The 19,038-nt window shown below is 34.2% G+C and overlaps 1 protein-coding gene and 2 long non-coding RNA genes across 6 annotated transcripts; 1 reads left to right on the top strand and 2 right to left on the bottom strand.

Annotated features, from left to right (window-relative positions):
* Positions 1 to 1,205: 1,205 nt before the first annotated feature.
* Positions 1,206 to 1,519, bottom strand: LOC113706602 (uncharacterized). Its single transcript, XR_011820674.1, has 2 exons — positions 1,420 to 1,519; positions 1,206 to 1,247 (listed from the first exon to the last, which is right to left on the bottom strand). It is a non-coding gene; the product is annotated as an uncharacterized lncRNA (long non-coding RNA).
* A 658-nt stretch (positions 1,520 to 2,177) lies between these two features.
* Positions 2,178 to 2,619, top strand: LOC140013847 (uncharacterized). Its single transcript, XR_011820673.1, has 2 exons — positions 2,178 to 2,366; positions 2,558 to 2,619. It is a non-coding gene; the product is annotated as an uncharacterized lncRNA (long non-coding RNA).
* Positions 2,620 to 12,075: 9,456 nt separating this feature from the next.
* Positions 12,076 to 15,640, bottom strand: LOC113706496 (uncharacterized). 4 transcript variants are annotated; one of them, XM_072062410.1, is made up of 3 exons: positions 15,411 to 15,640; positions 14,888 to 15,242; positions 12,076 to 13,500 (listed from the first exon to the last, which is right to left on the bottom strand). In XM_072062410.1, the coding sequence occupies exons 2-3, from the start codon at positions 15,233 to 15,235 to the stop codon at positions 13,357 to 13,359; spliced, it is 492 nt and encodes a 163-aa protein (XP_071918511.1). In that variant the 5' UTR covers positions 15,236 to 15,242; positions 15,411 to 15,640; the 3' UTR covers positions 12,076 to 13,356. The 4 variants fall into 4 exon arrangements, with proteins under 4 accessions (XP_071918511.1, XP_071918510.1, XP_071918512.1 ...); XM_072062409.1 differs by having other exon boundaries at positions 14,888 to 15,237; XM_072062411.1 differs by having other exon boundaries at positions 14,888 to 15,237; positions 15,444 to 15,640.
* Between the last annotated feature and the right edge of the window lie 3,398 nt (positions 15,641 to 19,038).

The raw sequence follows: 19,038 nt of genomic DNA, 5'->3' as shown, positions 1-19,038 counted from the left end.
CAATTATACTTAACAACATTGCAAAGCTAATTTTCACACTAATCATAATATAGGAATTTGAAAATTTTAAGTAAAATATAAAAAGCATCACATTCCTATATTTCAACATCTAAACATGCTTAGACATGTTAAATAAGCATAATAGAGGCAAAAAATATCAACAAATATAGCCAAAATTTGTGCATTAAAATTTTCTCAGAAAGCTCAAGATATGGAAAAATGGAAAATTTCAAAATACAAAGATTTGGTGAAGATTATTAACTCAATCGTGTAGAAGGGTGTTTGATGAAGTGAATGATCCAAAAAAGCTCCAATAATTTAACTCAAAATGGCCCCTAATTGAACGAATTGAAATTGAGAAACCTTAAATTTAAAACTCCTTCAATCCAAACTTCGAAGTGTTTATGAATAGTTTTGTTCAGCTAAAGTGACTCTATGAAAGTTGTGGGATGTTGGGTTGATGATTTTTAGCAATGAAAATGCTGAAAAATAAGATTTGGTGAGAAGTGTCATTACAACAAAAATGGCTTTTAACGACATTTAAAAGTGTCAGTATAGATAATTTAACCTGACACTTTATCTATCCTCACACCTAGGGCGAGTGTTGTCCCTTCCAATGTGGGGATAGACTCATACTATTCAACATGTCAAGAAAACTATGCTGTTATAACATTCCATCTGCCAACAAAAATCCCTTTTCTTGATAATTGAAAGTGTCAGGATAGGTATAATACAATATTAAAATATAGAATTCTATGCTGACACTTTTAATTGTCAGGAGTTTTTTTTTTTTTTTTTGAGATAGAAGCAACCTGCAGGTAGTGCTCCCTGCTATACATTCCGTCAATCAGAAACCCAAAGGACTTTTAAAATTATCCCAAAGAACAGAATGCATATAAGATAATATGCTATGATGCAAAAATCTAGAAACATCAAACTTGAGCAGTACCGTAATTATGAGAACTGAAAATGCCAACTCCCATAAGCAAGAGGAGATTTGTCATCATGTTTTATACATCAAAAGCAGAATGCAAATGAGACTAAATGATATACAAGCCAACACACAGTGGAAAATCTCAGAATAAATGCCAGCGCACTTTGTTTATAGCAATAACAATTCGCACTCCAGCTGCTTTGGCATAAGCAATGGCCTCTTCTGTTTGAGGTCGAATTCCATCATCAGTAGCAACTACAATAACAGCAATGTCTGTTACTCTGGCTCCACGAGCTCTCATTGCTCCAAATGCCTATCCAACCATTTTTACAGTTATGTTAGATAATTCATCTTGACAAAGGCCTTTTAAGATATGTCTGTAAAATCTCCAAGAAGAGCATTTGACATAAAAATTTTAAAAAAAGAAAAAAAACTTGCATGAATAAGCAGTTAAAAGTTAGAACCAGTGCTACATCATTAATTACCTCATGTCCAGGGGTGTCAAGGAAAACACAAGTCTGTGGCTTGCCATCAAAAGGTACTTGTATCTTGTGTGCCCCCATGCCTTGAGTAATTCCACCTGCTTCAGATGCTGCCACCTACAGTAGGTTGTCTAAGATTTAGTTCCCAGCTATTCAAGTATCATAACATAAGACAGAATAAGGTACTTCTTCTAAAGTCATCAAATGATAATGGCATTACAAATAATGTACCTCAACGTGAACATCAATAAAAATAATCGATTCATACCTTGCTTTTCCTGATGTAATCCAAAAGTGTGGTCTGCCAACCCAAAAGAAAACCAGTAATATATTAGCTAAAGATTGTTATGGGACAATAAATCTAGAATGACTCTCCTAAAGATCAATTAATTGGAAGCACACAAAATGTTCATAGGCAACAATCAAATAACAAAGAAAGGTAAAATTATTTCATGCGATGAGATCATAATGACTTCAAAAAAGGTCCATTAACTGGCGATTCTAGTTGACGATTTGCAATAAATCATTATTCATGTTCTTTAAGGTACAAATATCACTTTCCGTTCCTTGAAATTAATGGCATTGTAGCTGTGGATGATAACCGTGTGGGGCCACTTTACAAGCATATTTTTCCTCCAGCTTTAGCGCCATGGCTTTCATTCGTTGGGTTGCTGTGGAAGGTCTTTTGCAAATATTCCATGTTCTCAGTTTATGAACTGTTCTGGTTGATAATGCATTTAATTGATAAAAGCGATTTTTTTCCCTTTGACTGCTAGGTTGTACCTTTCCCCTTGTTTGAATTTCAGAGCAAGTGGATAGCTGGTACTCTGTGTGGTCGGCTTTCACTTCCTTCTCCCAAGGAGATGATGGCTGATATTCAAGCTTTCTACTCATCAATGGAAGCATCTGGCACTCCAAAGCGGTATACTCATAACATGGCTGGTTATCAGGTAGAAAATGCTCACCTCCTGCTGATTTGATTTCGCTGCAGCTCTTCATTGTCATCTTTCACCAGTGTGACCCTCTTTGCACTTGCTTTTCCATGGACCTAGGCTAGAGTTTTTAATTTCTGCCCAACTCAACTAATGCGTTGTTTTTAATTTCTGCCCAACTCAACTAATGCGTTGTTTTATATCGCCAGTTCGAATATGACGATTGGTTGGCTGCTCAGTGTGGTTGTCTGCCGACTGAAGAATGGAGAAAGTAGATGTATGTTGAAACTTCCATGAGAAAGAGGTCTCAGCCTGAGACATATAGAGACCAGTGGGAAGATGAACACTTGGTCAGACAGGCACAAGCTGATTTTTCACAGTACTTTTCAAAAGTTCCCAGTAGCTAGATATCAAAATTCCTTCTAATTGGTTGATTTGTTGATGGGGTTTGTTTATTGTTTAATCCTTGATTTTCTCAAAATCATATAGACTGGTGAACAGTGGCAACGCAGTGTCACGAGTCTGTAATTCTCATGAACGTAACGCTTGAAACCCAATAAGCTGAATAAGAGGACTAGATGTTACATTTTTGTCCAGCTAATGAGAATAATACCTTGAACTTTATTTATATTTTCATCTTAAACTCATTAGCTAAATGGGATATATTGTAAAGAACAGTATCAGTTAAAAGACTACAAAAAGATTAGCATCAGTTAAAGGAAGAAAAAGCCATCTACCACAGCTTGTTCTTGCACCACAGAACAAGATATTGTCCACAGAATGCTGCTTTTTGTAGCTAGGCTTAAACCGGTACTGTACAAAAAGGTGTGCACCAGCCATAAGTAATCGTCAACTACATGATCACTGACCCATAAGTAATCTACCAAAATCACAATGCCGAACAAAATAAGAATGACTTAGCACAAAGCCCCATTATACAACTATTAGAACTCAAAGCATCATACACCATTTTTTATTTTCGCCACACAACAGAAACCTCAAACTATAAAACAGGAAAAAAAATCAAATTTAATTCATAAATCAGCTCTTTAAAAAATCCAAATAGCAATTTTTAACTGACACCCAACTAGATTTTCAACAAAGATTATCGAGGCATTTCATCAAACATGTCGAAGGCTATTACTAATTCTACACAAACAACTCCATTTCCTCTTTCCCTGTCCTCTCTTAGCTTATAAACCTCTGAAGCGCTATAATTTATAAACCATCACATGCCTATAATAGCACAAACTTGGTCAAAATTTTGAGCCAAAAATAACTATAAAACAACGTTCCGCGTACAATTTCAACAAATAGGGGGAAAAACACACACACACACAAAGATGCACTGCATATCTGTGCAACTACAGGAATGCAAAAACCACGAATTTGAAGTAGTAAGTGGGCTTTTGGCTTACCTGGACACCTTCGGAAGCGGTAGAGACGGGGGAAGAGGTGAAATCGGAGTCAAGGGTAAGAAAAAGGAAAATGGCGAGACCGAAAAACGAGATTGCCATTAGTAAAAGTAAGCCAATGAACCAGGAAGTTTGCCTAAAGGGCAAATTGAGATTGGACTTGGAAGACAATTCTCGATAAACTATTTGAGTCGGGGGAGAAATTTGTTGAGCTGAATTTGAAGAAGAAGATGATGATGACCTGGAAGTGGATTTCCTTCGAGAGAGATTTTGTTGCTGATGCTGCTGTTAGCTGCCTGAGGGAGCCACGGTTGAAGCTTTATGGAAACTGCTGCTTGGCTGCTACCCATTTTTTCCACCAACTACATCGGAATCTGACAACAGAGAGATAGAGAGACAGAGAGAGGGGGGCTGGAAATGGTGGAGCTGGAAAATGAAAATTTTGAGCAAGTGTTTTGAGTAAGTGTTTTGGCCGGCAGAATGAAAATTTTGAGTGTTTTAGAGTGAATGAATGTTCCGCCAAAATCAAACGATGCCGTTTAGTGTCTTTCTTTTTTTTTGGTATATCTCACATTTTCTCAAGTGTCATGTTAGATAGTCTAAAGGCACATTATTATTTTTATATCTAACAAAAAAAAATTAGACTATATATTATTGAATTGCTAATAAGTGTCATGATAGGAGTGCTATAATGACACAAAACCAACAAGTGTCCTTACAGGCAAGGGCGGAGGGAAGGGGGGGCTAGGGGGGGAAACTGCCCCCCCTCCAATTGTTAAAAAAAAATTTTTAAGTAAAAATTTGTTTATTATATTGTTTTGCCCCCCCCAAATATTGATAAAAATTTTCACTTTGCCCCCCTCCAATTGTTATAAAAAAATTTCTAAGTAAAAAAATTTTTATTATATTGTTCCCCTCCCCCTCCAAAATATTGATAAAAATTTTCACTTTGTCCCCCTCTCAAGGACCCAAACAATAATGTTTGAAAGTTATTTGGACTTGGTCCAAATAACAGAGACTCGCCCCCCCTAATTGCAATTCCTAGCTCCGCCACTGCTTACAGGCATGTCAGGAAAAGCCATTTTTGTTGTAGTGTGTGTGAATTGTGGGTATTTTCTCGAGTGGGAAAAGGTGAAGAAGAAGGATGAATGTGTGACCCTCGTTTTGCTTCTTTAAACCATATGACTAGAAAACAAGGGGTAAAACACGGGTGATGACCCACATTTGCCACCCTCATATTCATTTAGATGATTCGGGTTACAAGCATAAAACGTGAGTTAATACGTAGGTGAGATTGCGATTGGTCCTGCTTTTTTACCTAGATAACATGGAATTTAACTAAAACTGGGGCTAAAATGTAGGTAGAGGCCGCGTTTTGACTTTGACCCTCTTGAGATTTCTTTGATAAGTTTGGGATTGCAAGAGGCAGATTGTGAAGAAGTGGAAGAATTGGCCAAGTATTTGGATTTTTAACCACCCTATAAAAGAGCCAATGTTTATGAGTCTTGGATAAAGAAAAGGGCTTCCACTTCTTTTGGAGATAGAAGCTCCAAAGTTAGAACTCAAACCATTTCCGAGACATTTAAGGTATGAATTTCTTGGAGCTAATGAAACTTTACCTGTGATTGTTAGTACTTATTTAGATGAGGAGCAATGTAAGAAGCTATTAAGATTCTTAAGGAAGCACAAAAGAGCAATTGGATAGACCATTTTGGATATTCAACGCATTAGTCCTTCTATATGCATGCATGGCATCTTTTTGGAGGATAATTACAAGTCGGTAGTTGAATTGGAAAGAAGGCTTAATTATAATATGAAAGAGGTGGTAAGAAATGAAATTTTCTAGTAGCTCGATAGAGTTATAATTGATAAGTGTTTATTTTGTATGATATTTAGAGTGTTCATTTATTTAAGTTTTTGAATGTTTTTAAGGTTTTATAGATGAAATTTGCTCTTTTAAGCTGCTATTTTCATAAACTCCAATTTTTAACCAAAACTTGCGGTTGAGCAATTTAATGTGCAAAACTTATTACATTTGTAGGTTTTGGTGATCATTAATCAATTCAGATGGAAGAAGATTCAAGTGACATATATGATGAGATTCGAAGATTAATTGGAAAGGATTAAATGAACAAAAGCAATTTTTGAGCAGAAAACATGATCTAAATACATTGGGGAACCCACGTTTTACCTCCTCATTTTAGCTGGGGCAGAAAAAGACAAATAAAATGTATGGGAGGCAATAAGTGGGTACTATAGGCTACCTCACACTTGCGTATTGACCCCACATATTCTTAAGGCGGCTGTGCAACTTGCACAACCACTTACTTTGATTTTCTACAACTTTTTACAACTCAATTCTAGTAAGAATTTCAGCTGCAGTAGTAAAGAAGAGCATGGAGATTTGTAGAAGAATATTTTCAGAATCTCAAGGAGGATTTCACATCAACTTTAACAACTCATTTGGAGCTTGAATTCATTTATAAATTGGGGGTTTGAAGACATATTTTCACAATTTTGGAAGGCTAGGAACTACCACAAAAATGTAGCTTTCACCAGTTCTCCTTAGTTCATTAGTTTAGTGTAGGTTAGTGTAGTTTATCCATCTTGTGTTGTAGCTAAACAAAGATGAAGTTGAGGATGAAGATGGAGAACTTGGAACTCAAGTGACATGAATGGCATCTTTTCCATCACTTTATTATTTGTATTGATTCTCATGCTTAGTGAATATACAAGTGTGGTTCTTGTGTGTGTTTCACTCATGTTTTGTTAGTTTGATACCTAGGGGTGTGGATGAACTTACTATGATTGCTATGTGATTTTTCATGATTATTTGAGTTATTTCTTGAGTAAGTTATTTAGCACTTTTGTTATTTCAATCATGATTAACTAATCGTTGATTATCATTATCTAAAGGTATTGTATCATCAATGAAAATCCTGATTTAACACTAGTTCGTAAAGTGTTGAACCTAGGGAGCATTCTCACGAAAGTAGAGAATTACCTATGTGGCTTTAACCTTGTGATTTCATAGAATTTAATGAATTTATAACTAGTTTCTTTATCACAAAACGTAGGTGAGGAACAGTTATAGGTATGATTGGTACACTGGTGAAAGTGGGTATCACGAACATTAGGAAATTAGCCATGACTTAACCAAAATAATGAACTCAATTAACTGGTAATTTTCACTTGCAAGAGTAGTTAGGAATTCTATGATCCTAGGAGTCTCTTTCTTTTCATTTTTACTACTTTTGTTGCATGTTAGTAGTGTAGATTTACTTGTTTTACTTATGATAGTCAAAATAATAAAGAAATTTGATTACCACCACTAGTTGACAATCTTCCCGATGGGATCGATATCTAATATCCCTTATATTCAATAAACGATCCGTATAATTGCAAAAAATGGAGTGTTTAGGTTTTCAAAATTGGTGTGAAGTAAAAGCCTAGTTAAGATTTGGTGCCATTGCCGAGGAAGATTTGGTTCAATATCGGTGCTAAAAATGACTTTATTGGTTAAAATATTTTTACTTGCTTTTCTTGTGTTTGTGTGTATAGTGTATTATTTGTCATTTTTAGTGTCTTGTCAAGTCTTCAAATTTTGTGTTTAATGTCTTATTTTGTTTGTCTTTTAAGTTATTTTTCTTGACTAATCTTACTTTTGAATGTTTGAAGGCATTTTTAAGATTTTAAAAAGGATAGTTACAAATGCAGATAAAAGCTTGAGAGAAGGAATCTCATTAATTGGTCCCTAGAATTTTTAAAACCACAACTATAGAGGTAACCGAAGGATGCCCAGAGGTATGTCATTTGAAGATAGTGTAAGAGCTTTAATGCTAAACTTGATTATTTGGGCAATATAATGCCTGTGATTGAGCAAAATAAGAATAGTAAGCATTTAATTCGAATCATATGACTTGACACTTGTGTAGAGGTTATCATACTATTTATAAATGCGTGCAACAGACCCGGACACAAGTCCTTGAAGCTAGCTGCAACTCAGATGGATTCCAATTACATGATCAGTACGGACCCTTGTGCTATGTAATACTATCCATTTGCAACAATCTGTACTAATTTTCCAAGATATCATCTTCGCAAAATAATACAAGCTCGGAGATCACAAAATTAGGAAAGACCAATTGCTGCCTTTGTCTTAAAAATTTCTTTAAATTGAAGCAAAAATGTTCTGCCTGAGGAGTTCGCGAGCTTCCAATAGAAGGAAGAAAAGTTAGATATTATCAAAAGATTTTTGTATCTGCATCTTTAGTTGATAAAATTTGTTTAACGTTTTATCAACACGGCATGGAATACAAGTCGCATGTTTGTAGGTAAATAACTGAACTTGTCATGACGCTGTCTCGACTTTTTCAAAAAAAATTTGTTGAAAGACTCTTCCAAAAATTGAATCAAGTCTTTGAAAAGAAAAATATGGTCGAATTGAACTTATTCTTACTTTTCAGAATAGTGAAAAAATAATAATGACTTGAATACTTTTGCAGAGCCTTTGGGCCATGTTCCTTCAAGACTTCCAGGACATAGCTGACGAAGACTTTCTACAAATACTCTTGGTCCTCTTGTCCATATCAGGACCATATTACAGCAGCAATTGAGAAACACAACTTAAAAGCTGAAAAGATATGTTACGCATAGTGCCAAACCATTCTTTCATTTGTCTCCTAATTTCTGGAGAACTTTTCGAAGAATTATGGAGATAAAAGCTTTTGAAATTATAAAAGAGCAATGTGATGCTGAAATTGATTTTCTTAGAAACTTTCATGGATCTACGAAATTTCTTAATCTAGAAATATATACACAATTAATTCAAGATAGCAATTATTTAAAATATTTCTTCAATGGTACTTTAATTTTACATGGAAAGTGTTAGAAATTTAGTTGCTAAAAAGGTTTGTAACTAAGGATTTATTGGCATGATTGAGCAACAAAAGGGTTCATAAGAGAAAAAGTAACCAAAATAGATATTAAAATATAGTGTGCATAACTTATGAAGTAGTAAGATATCTAGTACAAAATCAGTTAGATAACAAATATATAGTAGATTATGTGTAATTTTCTTTCACGGCAAAGGATCCTACTTCTCTTTGCCAATAATCTCTAATCCAAGTAAATGTTATTCATTACCAATTAAATTCAGTTAGAGATATAGAGTAGAATCTGGGTTCAGAAGATCTTGAAAACGACCTATCCTCTTTGGAATAGAAAGACTTTAAGTTTTCTTTCACCTTTTACAAAAATTTAGTCTAAAAAAGAATAGATCTTACTACATTTTTGTCTACATGCAATTCCGTAGAAGATGGGTCAGTCCAACTTCTAATCGACATGGTTATATTTTCTGCAAGACTTGACACATTATAGTGTTTGAATTGGAATGCTTAGCATAGAAAAATATTGTGACAACATGTAATATTCTCTATAATAAAGTGATATATTGAAGAATTATTGGGAAATATGTTGAATTGGTGACCTCCAAAAATTAGCCCCACAAGATGATCTGTGACAGAATTCTAAGTGGGAAAGTGATGTAATTATAATATTACATTCAAATTGATACTGGCCCAACCCAATTGTGGCTTTTAAGCTGTTGAGAAGTAATGTAGGGACGACATCATTGAATTCATTGCTAGAGATGTCCATAAAACTTCGTAAGTTGATTCTTGAAATTGCTAATGGGTCTAAAAACCATTAGCTTTCAGGACTTTAAAGTCTTGGAATATGGAAGACTTTCGAGTTAGCCATGTTGAAAATATGTCACCTTTATATGCGTGTCCGGGATGTTAAGGACTTCCAATTTTCTTCAGGGTTGGCTAATTATCGTGTTAAGCAGCGAATCTTCCAAAAATTGCAATACAAACCAAGACTTCTCAATAAACATTTTGTTGGCTTGTTGTAAGACCATTATTCTTCAAGTTTAGTGCCCAAAATTGAAAACTTAAGTATCCCAAGCATAGTAGAATTGCAATTTGCATGGTCGATTTGTTTTTAGACAAGTCAAGGACTATCAATCCTGCTCAATTGCACATAGAAAGTGGCAATGGACGCTAGGTCTGTGATTAGGTCTGACTTTTACAACAACTAGATTTTTTTCTAATTAGTGAACCGAAAGAAGAAAATTAGGACATTATCAAAATATTTTTGTATCTGCATCTACAGTCAAAAAAATTTGTTTAAATTTGTATTAGCATAGTATGAACTACTAGTTATGTGTTTGCAGGTGAACAACAGGACTTCTCATAGTAATATCTTCACTCTTCGAAAAAATTGAAGTCACGTCTTTGGAAAAAAAATGTGGTCCAAATCAACCTATCCTTACTTTTCTAAATTGTGAAAAAATCACAATGACCTGAATCCTTCTACAGATTCTTTGGGCCATCGTTCTTCCTAGACTTCCTTGACATAATTGACAAAGACTTTCTGGGAACATTCTTGTTCCTATTGTCCATTTTAGAGCAATGGAGAAACACAATTTAAAAGCCGAAAGGACTTTCTACATATTCATATAGTAGCCAAACCGTTCTTTCATTTGTCTCCTAATTTCTGGGAAACTTTTCAAAGATTTATGTAGATAAATGCTTCTAAACTATATGAAAATAGTGCAATGCTCGGATTGAGTGCCATAAAAACTTTTCATGGAACTATGAAATATTTTCTTGTATAGAAATATATGAATGCAATTAATGCAAAGTAGCAATTGTTTGAAATGTTCCTTGAATGGTCCTTTATAATGACATGTAAATGTCTTAGAAAAAGCTGTTAAAAGCTTTGTACATAAAGATTTATTAGCATCATTGTGAAATAAAGGGGTTCACAAGAGAAAAAGGTTAAGTAATGTCGACATCCAAATTAATTATTATAAGTTGACCTTGTGCTTAACTCATGACGCAGTAAGACATTTAATACAAAAAACAACCATATATATAATAGATTATGAATAATTTTCTTTGATAGGAAATAAAAAGGCTTTGTTGTTTAAATTGAAAATGAAGCATCCTACTTTTCCTTCCTAACTATCTCTAATTGGAGTGAATGTATATTACAATGTCTGTCCAAATTACCTTAAAGTGATCACTCCTTTCAAGGATGATTTTGTGTTTAACTTTTTTTTTTTCACCCTTTACAATTAGTTAGCCTGGGGGAAAAAAAGGTTACTCTAGAAACGATATAACTCCCAGGCCCAATATCATTTTCCTCCGAATGGAATAACCACAGGCATTCCAAGGAAGACCCTTGAGTCCAACTTCTACTCCACATTGTTAAAATTCCTGCAAAACTTGGCAAAAGGCGTAACAGACAAAAGTATGATATTCTGAATTAGAATGTGTTAGACAGCATTAATGAAAGGCCCGTGTCCTAAGTCCCAACTGACATTCGTATATTGCTTTGCATAAAAAAACCATTTTCCTTAGAAAATGGTTTCTACAACCGTATAATATGGCAATGTATTTATGCATTTATTCAACATATTATTTTCTACATATTATTCTAACATATGCTGAACTCGCAATCCATTGGAATTCGCCCCGTAGGATGATCTGTGACAGATTTCTAAGAATGCAGCTGAAAGTGATGTAATTAACAATGTAAATTACCCTAAGATATCTCCCTCAATATTAAGGGAATAGGGACAGCGAATCTGATGAAGTTAGTTTTCAACCCCTATACAAAACTCATAAGCGACTGATCATGATTGCTAAACTACATAAACATTGATTCTGATTCATGTTTGCCTAGCCTAATCATAGTTCTGAAACTGCTGAAAAGTTATCGTTTAGATCAAATATATTTAGCGTAAAAGATGGACACCGAATGGGATACAGATAATGAGCTTCTCACAATTTTTTTTAAAAAAAATCTCTTCAAATTCTTAGATTCATGTAAACACACCTAAATTGTCTTGAAGACTATACTTGGATCATGTACAAACAAGCTGACAAGATACTCTTTGAAAATTATGAGGTATTTTTTTTATCATGTATTTTTTTGAAATATTTTAATAAACAGAGTGAGATCTATACCTAACCTTACCACTTTCTAGTGGTTTTTAAGTTTAAAAAAAAAGGTGGACAAGATACATAATCATGTGCACCGATTACCGAAAGCAAAGGATAAAAAAGAATGTAGACTGAGAGCAAACCAATATAAACCATAGCAGATGATCAAATAATGGAAAATAAATAAATCAAGGAATGAAGAGAATTTACAAACCTATATATATATATATATATATATATATATATATATATATATATATATATATATAGGATAACTTGGGTCACAGATACAAGGAGGTATTTGACCCTAAAGTGAGTTGGAATACATGAAGTAACAGGGAATTGGTCCATGGTACCAGCCAAAAAGTAATGTGAAAGGTTCAAGTTGGTCAAAAAATTGCAAGTCTTGGACATGAACCAGCTTGGAATTTTGCTGTGAATCATGTTATTTGAGGGGTACAGAAATACTAAACTCTCTGAATTTCTAAGAAAATCTACAAAGCAAGAAGACAATCCCAAGAGCATGAAATTTGAATAGGAAATGCTTATAATGTTTTTAGTGTTCCACGGTGCTTCATTCTGAAGAGGGTTCTTTTGAAGCTGATTGAAGTCCACAAACAAGTCTTGTCCAACCCCAGTAAAATGATATGATTAAAGGTCAAGGTAAGATAGGATCGGAATAGTAAAAATTGATGGAGGAATTGAACCAGTTAGTTGATTACTTGAGAGATCTAGAGAGCCAAGATGTGTAAGGTTGAAAAGCGAATTTGGAAATTTCCCAAACAATAAATTATGATCAAGTGACAACCTACTTATTTTTTGTAAATTGGAAAAGTTATCTGGAATTTTCCCTCGAAGATAGTTATAATCCAGAGACAATTCAGTAAGTTATGTACGGTTGCCAATGGATTCAGGAATGACACCAAAAATTTGACAAGAACTTAGATCCAAAGCATTTAAGGACCCTATGCACCCAATTAAATTTGGCAATGCAGCAGAGAAATTTATATTGAATAGGTTCAACTGCTTCAGGGAATCAGAAATGCTGCAGTTCAATTTCGGTAAACTAACAGAAAGATTCTCATTGCCACCTAATGAGAGAATTTGGATATTCGGTAGATAAAAAACATGACTTGGTAGAATACCTCTTCTTCTAGTATCCACGAGATCTAGATATGTCAAAGAAGAAGAAAAATTCACCCTTAACTCGGATGAGATGTTCACCAACCAAAGTGACAGCTCTCTTAAATGGGTTAAGTTTTGAAGTATCGCTTCAAAATTGCTAGGTTCATATCTTAGAATCGAGTGACAACCTATAGAATTACACGTGAGAATGGAAGAGAGATCAAGTGAAATCAAGTTGGACAGGTGTGATATTTCTAAAGCAATTTCACCTTCAAAATCTGAACTCTGAGAGATTGAGGTGGGTCAAATTTTTTAGGGACCCAGCTCGATGTGAAATTCATGAACTGATGAAATCGTTAAAAGCAAGGTTGAGGCGGCGGAGATGAAAAATGTGGAAAAGGCTAGTGTTTGGATGGATGGCTCCGTAAAGCAGGCCGCAACCCAGATCCAGCCCAATTACACAACCACAGAGGTTGTGGCATGTGACGCCAGCCCAATTGCAACAATCTGTATCTGCTTTCCAATGTGTTGTCTTTGGATATGGATGCTGACCCATTTCATCACAATCTTGAGAAGCATAAGTTGATATGCTAAACATTTCTTTGAATTGAAACAATGCAACAGCGTCATCGTGACAGCACAAATGATCTCCCAAGAAAGTGAAACTAATCACTTCCCGAGGTTGCAATAGAAAGAAGAAAAGTAAAGCACTAAAAAATGTTATTTGTCTCTTCATTCTTGCTTGATAAATTTAGTGTCAGAATGACGGTTACATAAAGGCATGGAATTTACGTGGAGGAGGTATCATTTGGAAAAGGTTGTAACAAGTTTTTCTTAAATGTTGAGCAAGGTAATAGTGGAAGTATAAAGCTGGAACAGTAAAAGTCCGAAAGTTAAAAGCTTTTTTTCCTTTACTGGTTTGTTGTTTGAACAATTATGGTATGAAAAGGTCAAGTATTTTGTGAAGAAGTTGCATGTATAATAAATACTCCATTCTTTTTCTTTAAAATTGCAAACTTTACATCATCTTCATCTTCATCTTCATTTTTTTTTTTTTGGTTTTTCCCTTAAAAGCAAGTATTTTATACAATATTCTGATGAAATTTGATAAAGAAGTAAATGAAGAGAAGAAAACTAATAAAATTCTACAACATGATGAAACAATGTTATCGTAACTTAATTTTCAACAAAAAACAAAAAATTATTTAATCATTTAGTCTGCATGATCTCTATAATATTTTCTTATATATATATATATATAGAAGAGATATACTCTTATTATGATCACCAGTTCAAACTTCATAGACCTAAAGGATCTTTGCTAATTTGAACACAAGAAGTCAGAGTGAACCTAATATGTATAGGGTTTTCTTTACCTTGACAACTTAATTAAATCAAAATAACTCAAAATTCTAACATATGTCATATTAAAATGCAGCCAATAAAGGTTTTCTCAGCTGTTAAGATTTGAACCATTTGCCTAAACGGAAACTCATATTCAAATACACTCCTAGCAGTTGTTAATGATACACCATATGGAAGAACACCTATAAGTTGCCAAGGGAGTAGCTGATTTACTCTGGCTTAATTTGAATTGTGGTGACCTCCCTTTCTAGCTTTCTCTTGAATTTTCATGTACCAAAACTAAAAGGAAAGAAATAAAATGTAGAGGATAAAAGCGCAAAACATGACGTAAATTAAGATAATTTAGAGTCAAGAAAGAGTTTTCTACTGTTAGATAGGAAAAATTGATTCATTGTTTAGAAATTGTTGATCATTAGCCAAGATTGTAATTTTAAATGTCAGAACTCATAAAACTAGTCAAGTTTTGTCATTTAAAAGAACTATCAAATTAGAAATAAAATCGGCTTTTGATCGTGCAGTTTTGCAAACTCAGGTTCCGGTTAATAAATACCCAATTTGCAAGGGAAAAGCAAAAGAGAAATTTAATTTGTGGAATGGTACATTGGGAAAGACAAAAACTTACTTGGCCAGGAGCTTGACGAGAATGCAAGCTAACAGCACGAATGGATTTCTTCCTAAATTGCTTGGAGTTATCGAGGTCAGCAAAGTACTCCCACCGGCGACCATCGATCTCCTCGCGGCATATCAACCTCAGGCTAGAATTGAGAAACTGCTCCTCGACAAGTCCGAAGGTGGCGACATTTCCATCGGCGGCAGCGGAAATAGGCGGAGGAGGAAGAGCAGGACGAGGCGCGGAGGCGAGGTTGGCGCTGATTCGAAGCGTCTCACGAACGAGGACCCTGGCGTCCTGAGACGACGTCATTGCTGACAAGGTTTTGGAAGTCGAGTTGGACGGATGCTTGAGCTTCATCTCTGCTCTAGAGAGAAAACAAATAAAATAAAATCACAGAATTTGAAAAGGGGAATGGAAAAATGGGAATTGGCGATGGGGATATAATATATATATATATATATATATATATATATATATATATATATATACGTATTGGGGGGGGGGGAGCTTTGGAATTGACGAAGGAAATTACAGGCGGCTAGGGGTCGAGGGAGGGAATCATTACATTAACGGAGGTTAAGAGGAAGAGAGAGAAGCTCACTCTCACTTTCTGTCTCTCTCTCTCTCTCTCCTTCTCTATGGACTCTGGCAATGAGAGGGAGAGATGGCGCCACAGAAAGGGGGGGTGGCGGTGGCGGTGGCGACTGGCGAGGGGGCTCTGTGAGATGGAGGGTGAAGATGAGTGGGGTCCAGGCGGGAGTAGTCCAGTTGGGACTGCAATCTAATGACACCAAGAAGCCACAATTTATAGTAAAATAGCCGATGTTTCTGCTAAACTCCACACACACACACAAAGACACATAGGCACACACAGATTGTCATTCGAAGTGAATATTCACTAAGCAACTCTATTAAAAATAAAATTAGCATAATTTGTTCTAGTTTGCTTATATAAAAAGAGCATGTACTGTCAAAAAAGTGTTTTGTATCTTCAAGCAGTAAAATTGTTTAATGTGTAAGATATTACTATAGCACAAATATATTTAGTTTATGTATATGTTTTCTGTTACTTAAAAAGAAAAAAAGCCAGCGTACAAGTTGTAATCATTGTGCCATTTCCATATTACTATAGGCACTTTGCACTTTAAATTTATCAAAAGTTTTTAAAGCACCCAATTGTTCGCGCAATTCATAAAAGTGGACTAGACAGCGGCCATGAATTCATTATTTTAAAGAGACTTGGACTAAAAAGTATTACGTAATATATACAGGTAATGAAGTATACGTAAGATCGCATTCACAAGATACGTGGGGGTGAGCATCATGTAGTAATAAGTCTATGGGCACTTGGACTTGGAATAAATTCTAAGGAAAAAAAATAATGAAAAATGATGATTAACAAATTAGAGCACTTGTTAAACCAAATTAGTTAATAAAATGCCCAATTATCTATTTGCATTCGTACGAAGATTCCCATTTCAAATTCTCTGCACGATCAATATGAAAGCGAAAAAAAAATTGGGTTTTATGTGAGAAATCGTAATACAAAGACACATAAATGATGTTCAAAAAATATTCAACACTTTATTTTCTTAAAGCCACTTGACATAAATGATATTCTAAAAATGATATTTCTTTCTTCTACTTGACATATGATTTCATGCTTTAATTTAATACGAGTAGAGATTTTGGGTTCATAAACAACTGCAGTAAAAAATATGGATTCGGGTTCATTATTATTCAACTTGGTCAGAAAACTTTGCTACCTGTTACCACTTGCAACTTCTAATCATATATAATTAATGTTTCTATTCTCTAATGTCACGTATAAATCTCAAAATTAAAATTGTCAAATGTTCTTCACAATTGTGATGCCATCGCCATCATCAAGTCAGTCAAGAAAATATTCTTCTTTTCTATCTAAACAGTTAAGAATAAATTCTACTCAAGTTTTTTCCAAGAATTTTCATTTCGACAATTGTTCGGTGAAGACTGGACCTATTGATCATGAAAATACTTCAAAGTTACGCATCAAACATTTACCTTGACCTAAGGACGACCTGTGCTAAAACCTCTTATCACTTTTGAGTTTACAGGATAAAAAATGGGAAAGGTCTTTCTATTTTGTGTCCGGATGGTAGACGATAAAAATATAGGGCTAACTATTTTTTGTCAACAAAAGTTTAAATTTTCTATGCAAAAGTATACACAAATTTAGCGTTCAAAATAATAATTTTCTATTATGGGCACAAAATTAAAAAAGCCTTGTAACATAAATGAATATTGTAGATCCGAGCTTGTCAAGTTGAATTGTTGGAGAGTTTTGTCTAGTTATATATATAATTTTTATAACATTTGATGTAAATTAATACAATTTTTGTGTAAACTTGAGTTTGTCAACTCATACAACTATGTTGAAAAAAATCATAATTACGTCAAAGTTATATGAGTTTACACAAACAATTGTAAGAATTAAATCAAACGGCGTGAACTAAAGAAAAATCAATTTGAGAGGCCACTATCTTAATGTTGCATGCTAGGAGTTTGTTTGAATAAAGAATTGTGTACTTTCAAAAAAAAAAAAGAAAAGAAAAAGGCTTGTTTGAGTTTCCAATTATCATTCTAGTTATCAGAATAACTTATTTTCTTTCTTGTCTCAAAAATAATTTCGAACGTGCTTTAGTCTTTACACTATCTTCAAATGTAATAGGACGAGTTTTATGCTTTGCTCAACAACCTTAAATTAATGTATTTTGTCCGCACGAATAAAGACGCATTACATTCATCACCAAGGCTTCCTTTTTTTTTTTTTTTTGAGTTTACGGTGTTACTATAATGGGGAAGACATAAAAGAACAAGTATAGTTGTATATGGAATCCGTGATTTTGCGAAGGGAGTATGCTTATTTATCAATTATTGGGGTATAAAAAGATTGTATTGCTTAAACCATTTGGGTCGGCCTAATTGCTAGGAGATAGCTCTTACAGTTTCCTCGCTGTTACGTTCATGGTTAGATTTAAAATTCAAATTTTGTACTTGACAGTGTTTGCATGTAGATATATTTCTTTGAATTTTGTGCTTAGCAGTATTTGTATGTGGATATTTTTCCTTGATCTTCATCCCAGTATAACTCTTCAACAGTTCCTATGAGGTATCATTAGATAGTTTACTTAAAAGGGGTTAATTTGTTTTAGAAAATTTACATAATATGATTATGTTTTCCAATTTTTCTTCAGGGAGCAAAATGTATAATTAATAAGCAACGTATTTGAAATTTTCCTAACTTTGAGGGAAAAAAACATAAATTTTTCATGATTTTTTCCGGATTTTATTTCGGTAGGTTTTCATTAATCAATTTGTACTTTTTCTTTTTTCATGGAAAGATGATTTTCTCATAATTTATTTACGTCTCAAGTTAAGTGGTTATTCATTGTTCTAAATTTACCTTTTGTAACAATTTTTTTTTTTTGGATTCAATCCTTTAATAAATCAGGTGATTGCCTACGGAGTCTCTTTCTGCGTGATTAAAATGCATACAAATTCCAATAAATTCATTACAATGAAGAGACGTAACTGAAGAGAGCTACTGAGAGAGAGGTAGGAAAGAGGAAGCTCTGTTGAATACTCCGCCAATTTGTAGATTGTAAGCGCCATGTGGCTGCCTTAGGCTCAAGTTGATTGTGCTGGCGTCACTGAACCTCCATGGCCTTCATCCTGTGAAGCTAATGCTATTGAATCTTTTCTCTTTTGATTTCAATTTGAACTGTGTTTTTTATGTAATATTTTGGTATTTTTATTCTTTATTTTAGTTCAAAATGAAAACTTTGAAATGATCTTTGCTACAACCTAAAATAGTTTGGGTCGGGATTATCCTGGTATTCAACCCTTTTTATAAGAGTTCAATTTGAGGGAATTTAACTATACATTATATGCTTATTGTTCTTGAAATTTATTAGAATATTTGCAGAGATCAGGCACAATGAAACTCTTATGTGCCCACATGAGATTGGTTAATTGCCATTTAACCTTGCAAGTCTGGTCTTGTAAAAAACTGATTCATGCAGTTGATAATTGTGCTTGAACCAATGAAGCTTAAGACACGTATTTAGAAAGAAAGAGATCTGCCATTTTTTTTTGAAGTTTAATGACTTTAGGAACAT

This window comes from Coffea arabica, chromosome 8c, assembly GCF_036785885.1.
Source record: "Coffea arabica cultivar ET-39 chromosome 8c, Coffea Arabica ET-39 HiFi, whole genome shotgun sequence".
NCBI classification, from domain to species: Eukaryota; Viridiplantae; Streptophyta; class Magnoliopsida; order Gentianales; family Rubiaceae; genus Coffea; species Coffea arabica.
This window is presented reverse-complemented; position numbering and strand designations above follow the sequence as displayed.

What these genes read in the sequence shown, in the direction of transcription:
- LOC113706496 (XM_072062410.1), bottom strand. Translation starts at nt 15,235, where the DNA reads ATGAAGCTCAAGCATCCGTCCAACTCGACTTCCAAAACCTTGTCAGCA. An exon ending in CTCGTCAAGCTCCTGGCCAA is followed by an intron (nt 13,501 to 14,887) that starts GTAAGTTTTTGT and finishes TTCAATTCAAAG; the next exon opens with AAATGTTTAGCATATCAACT.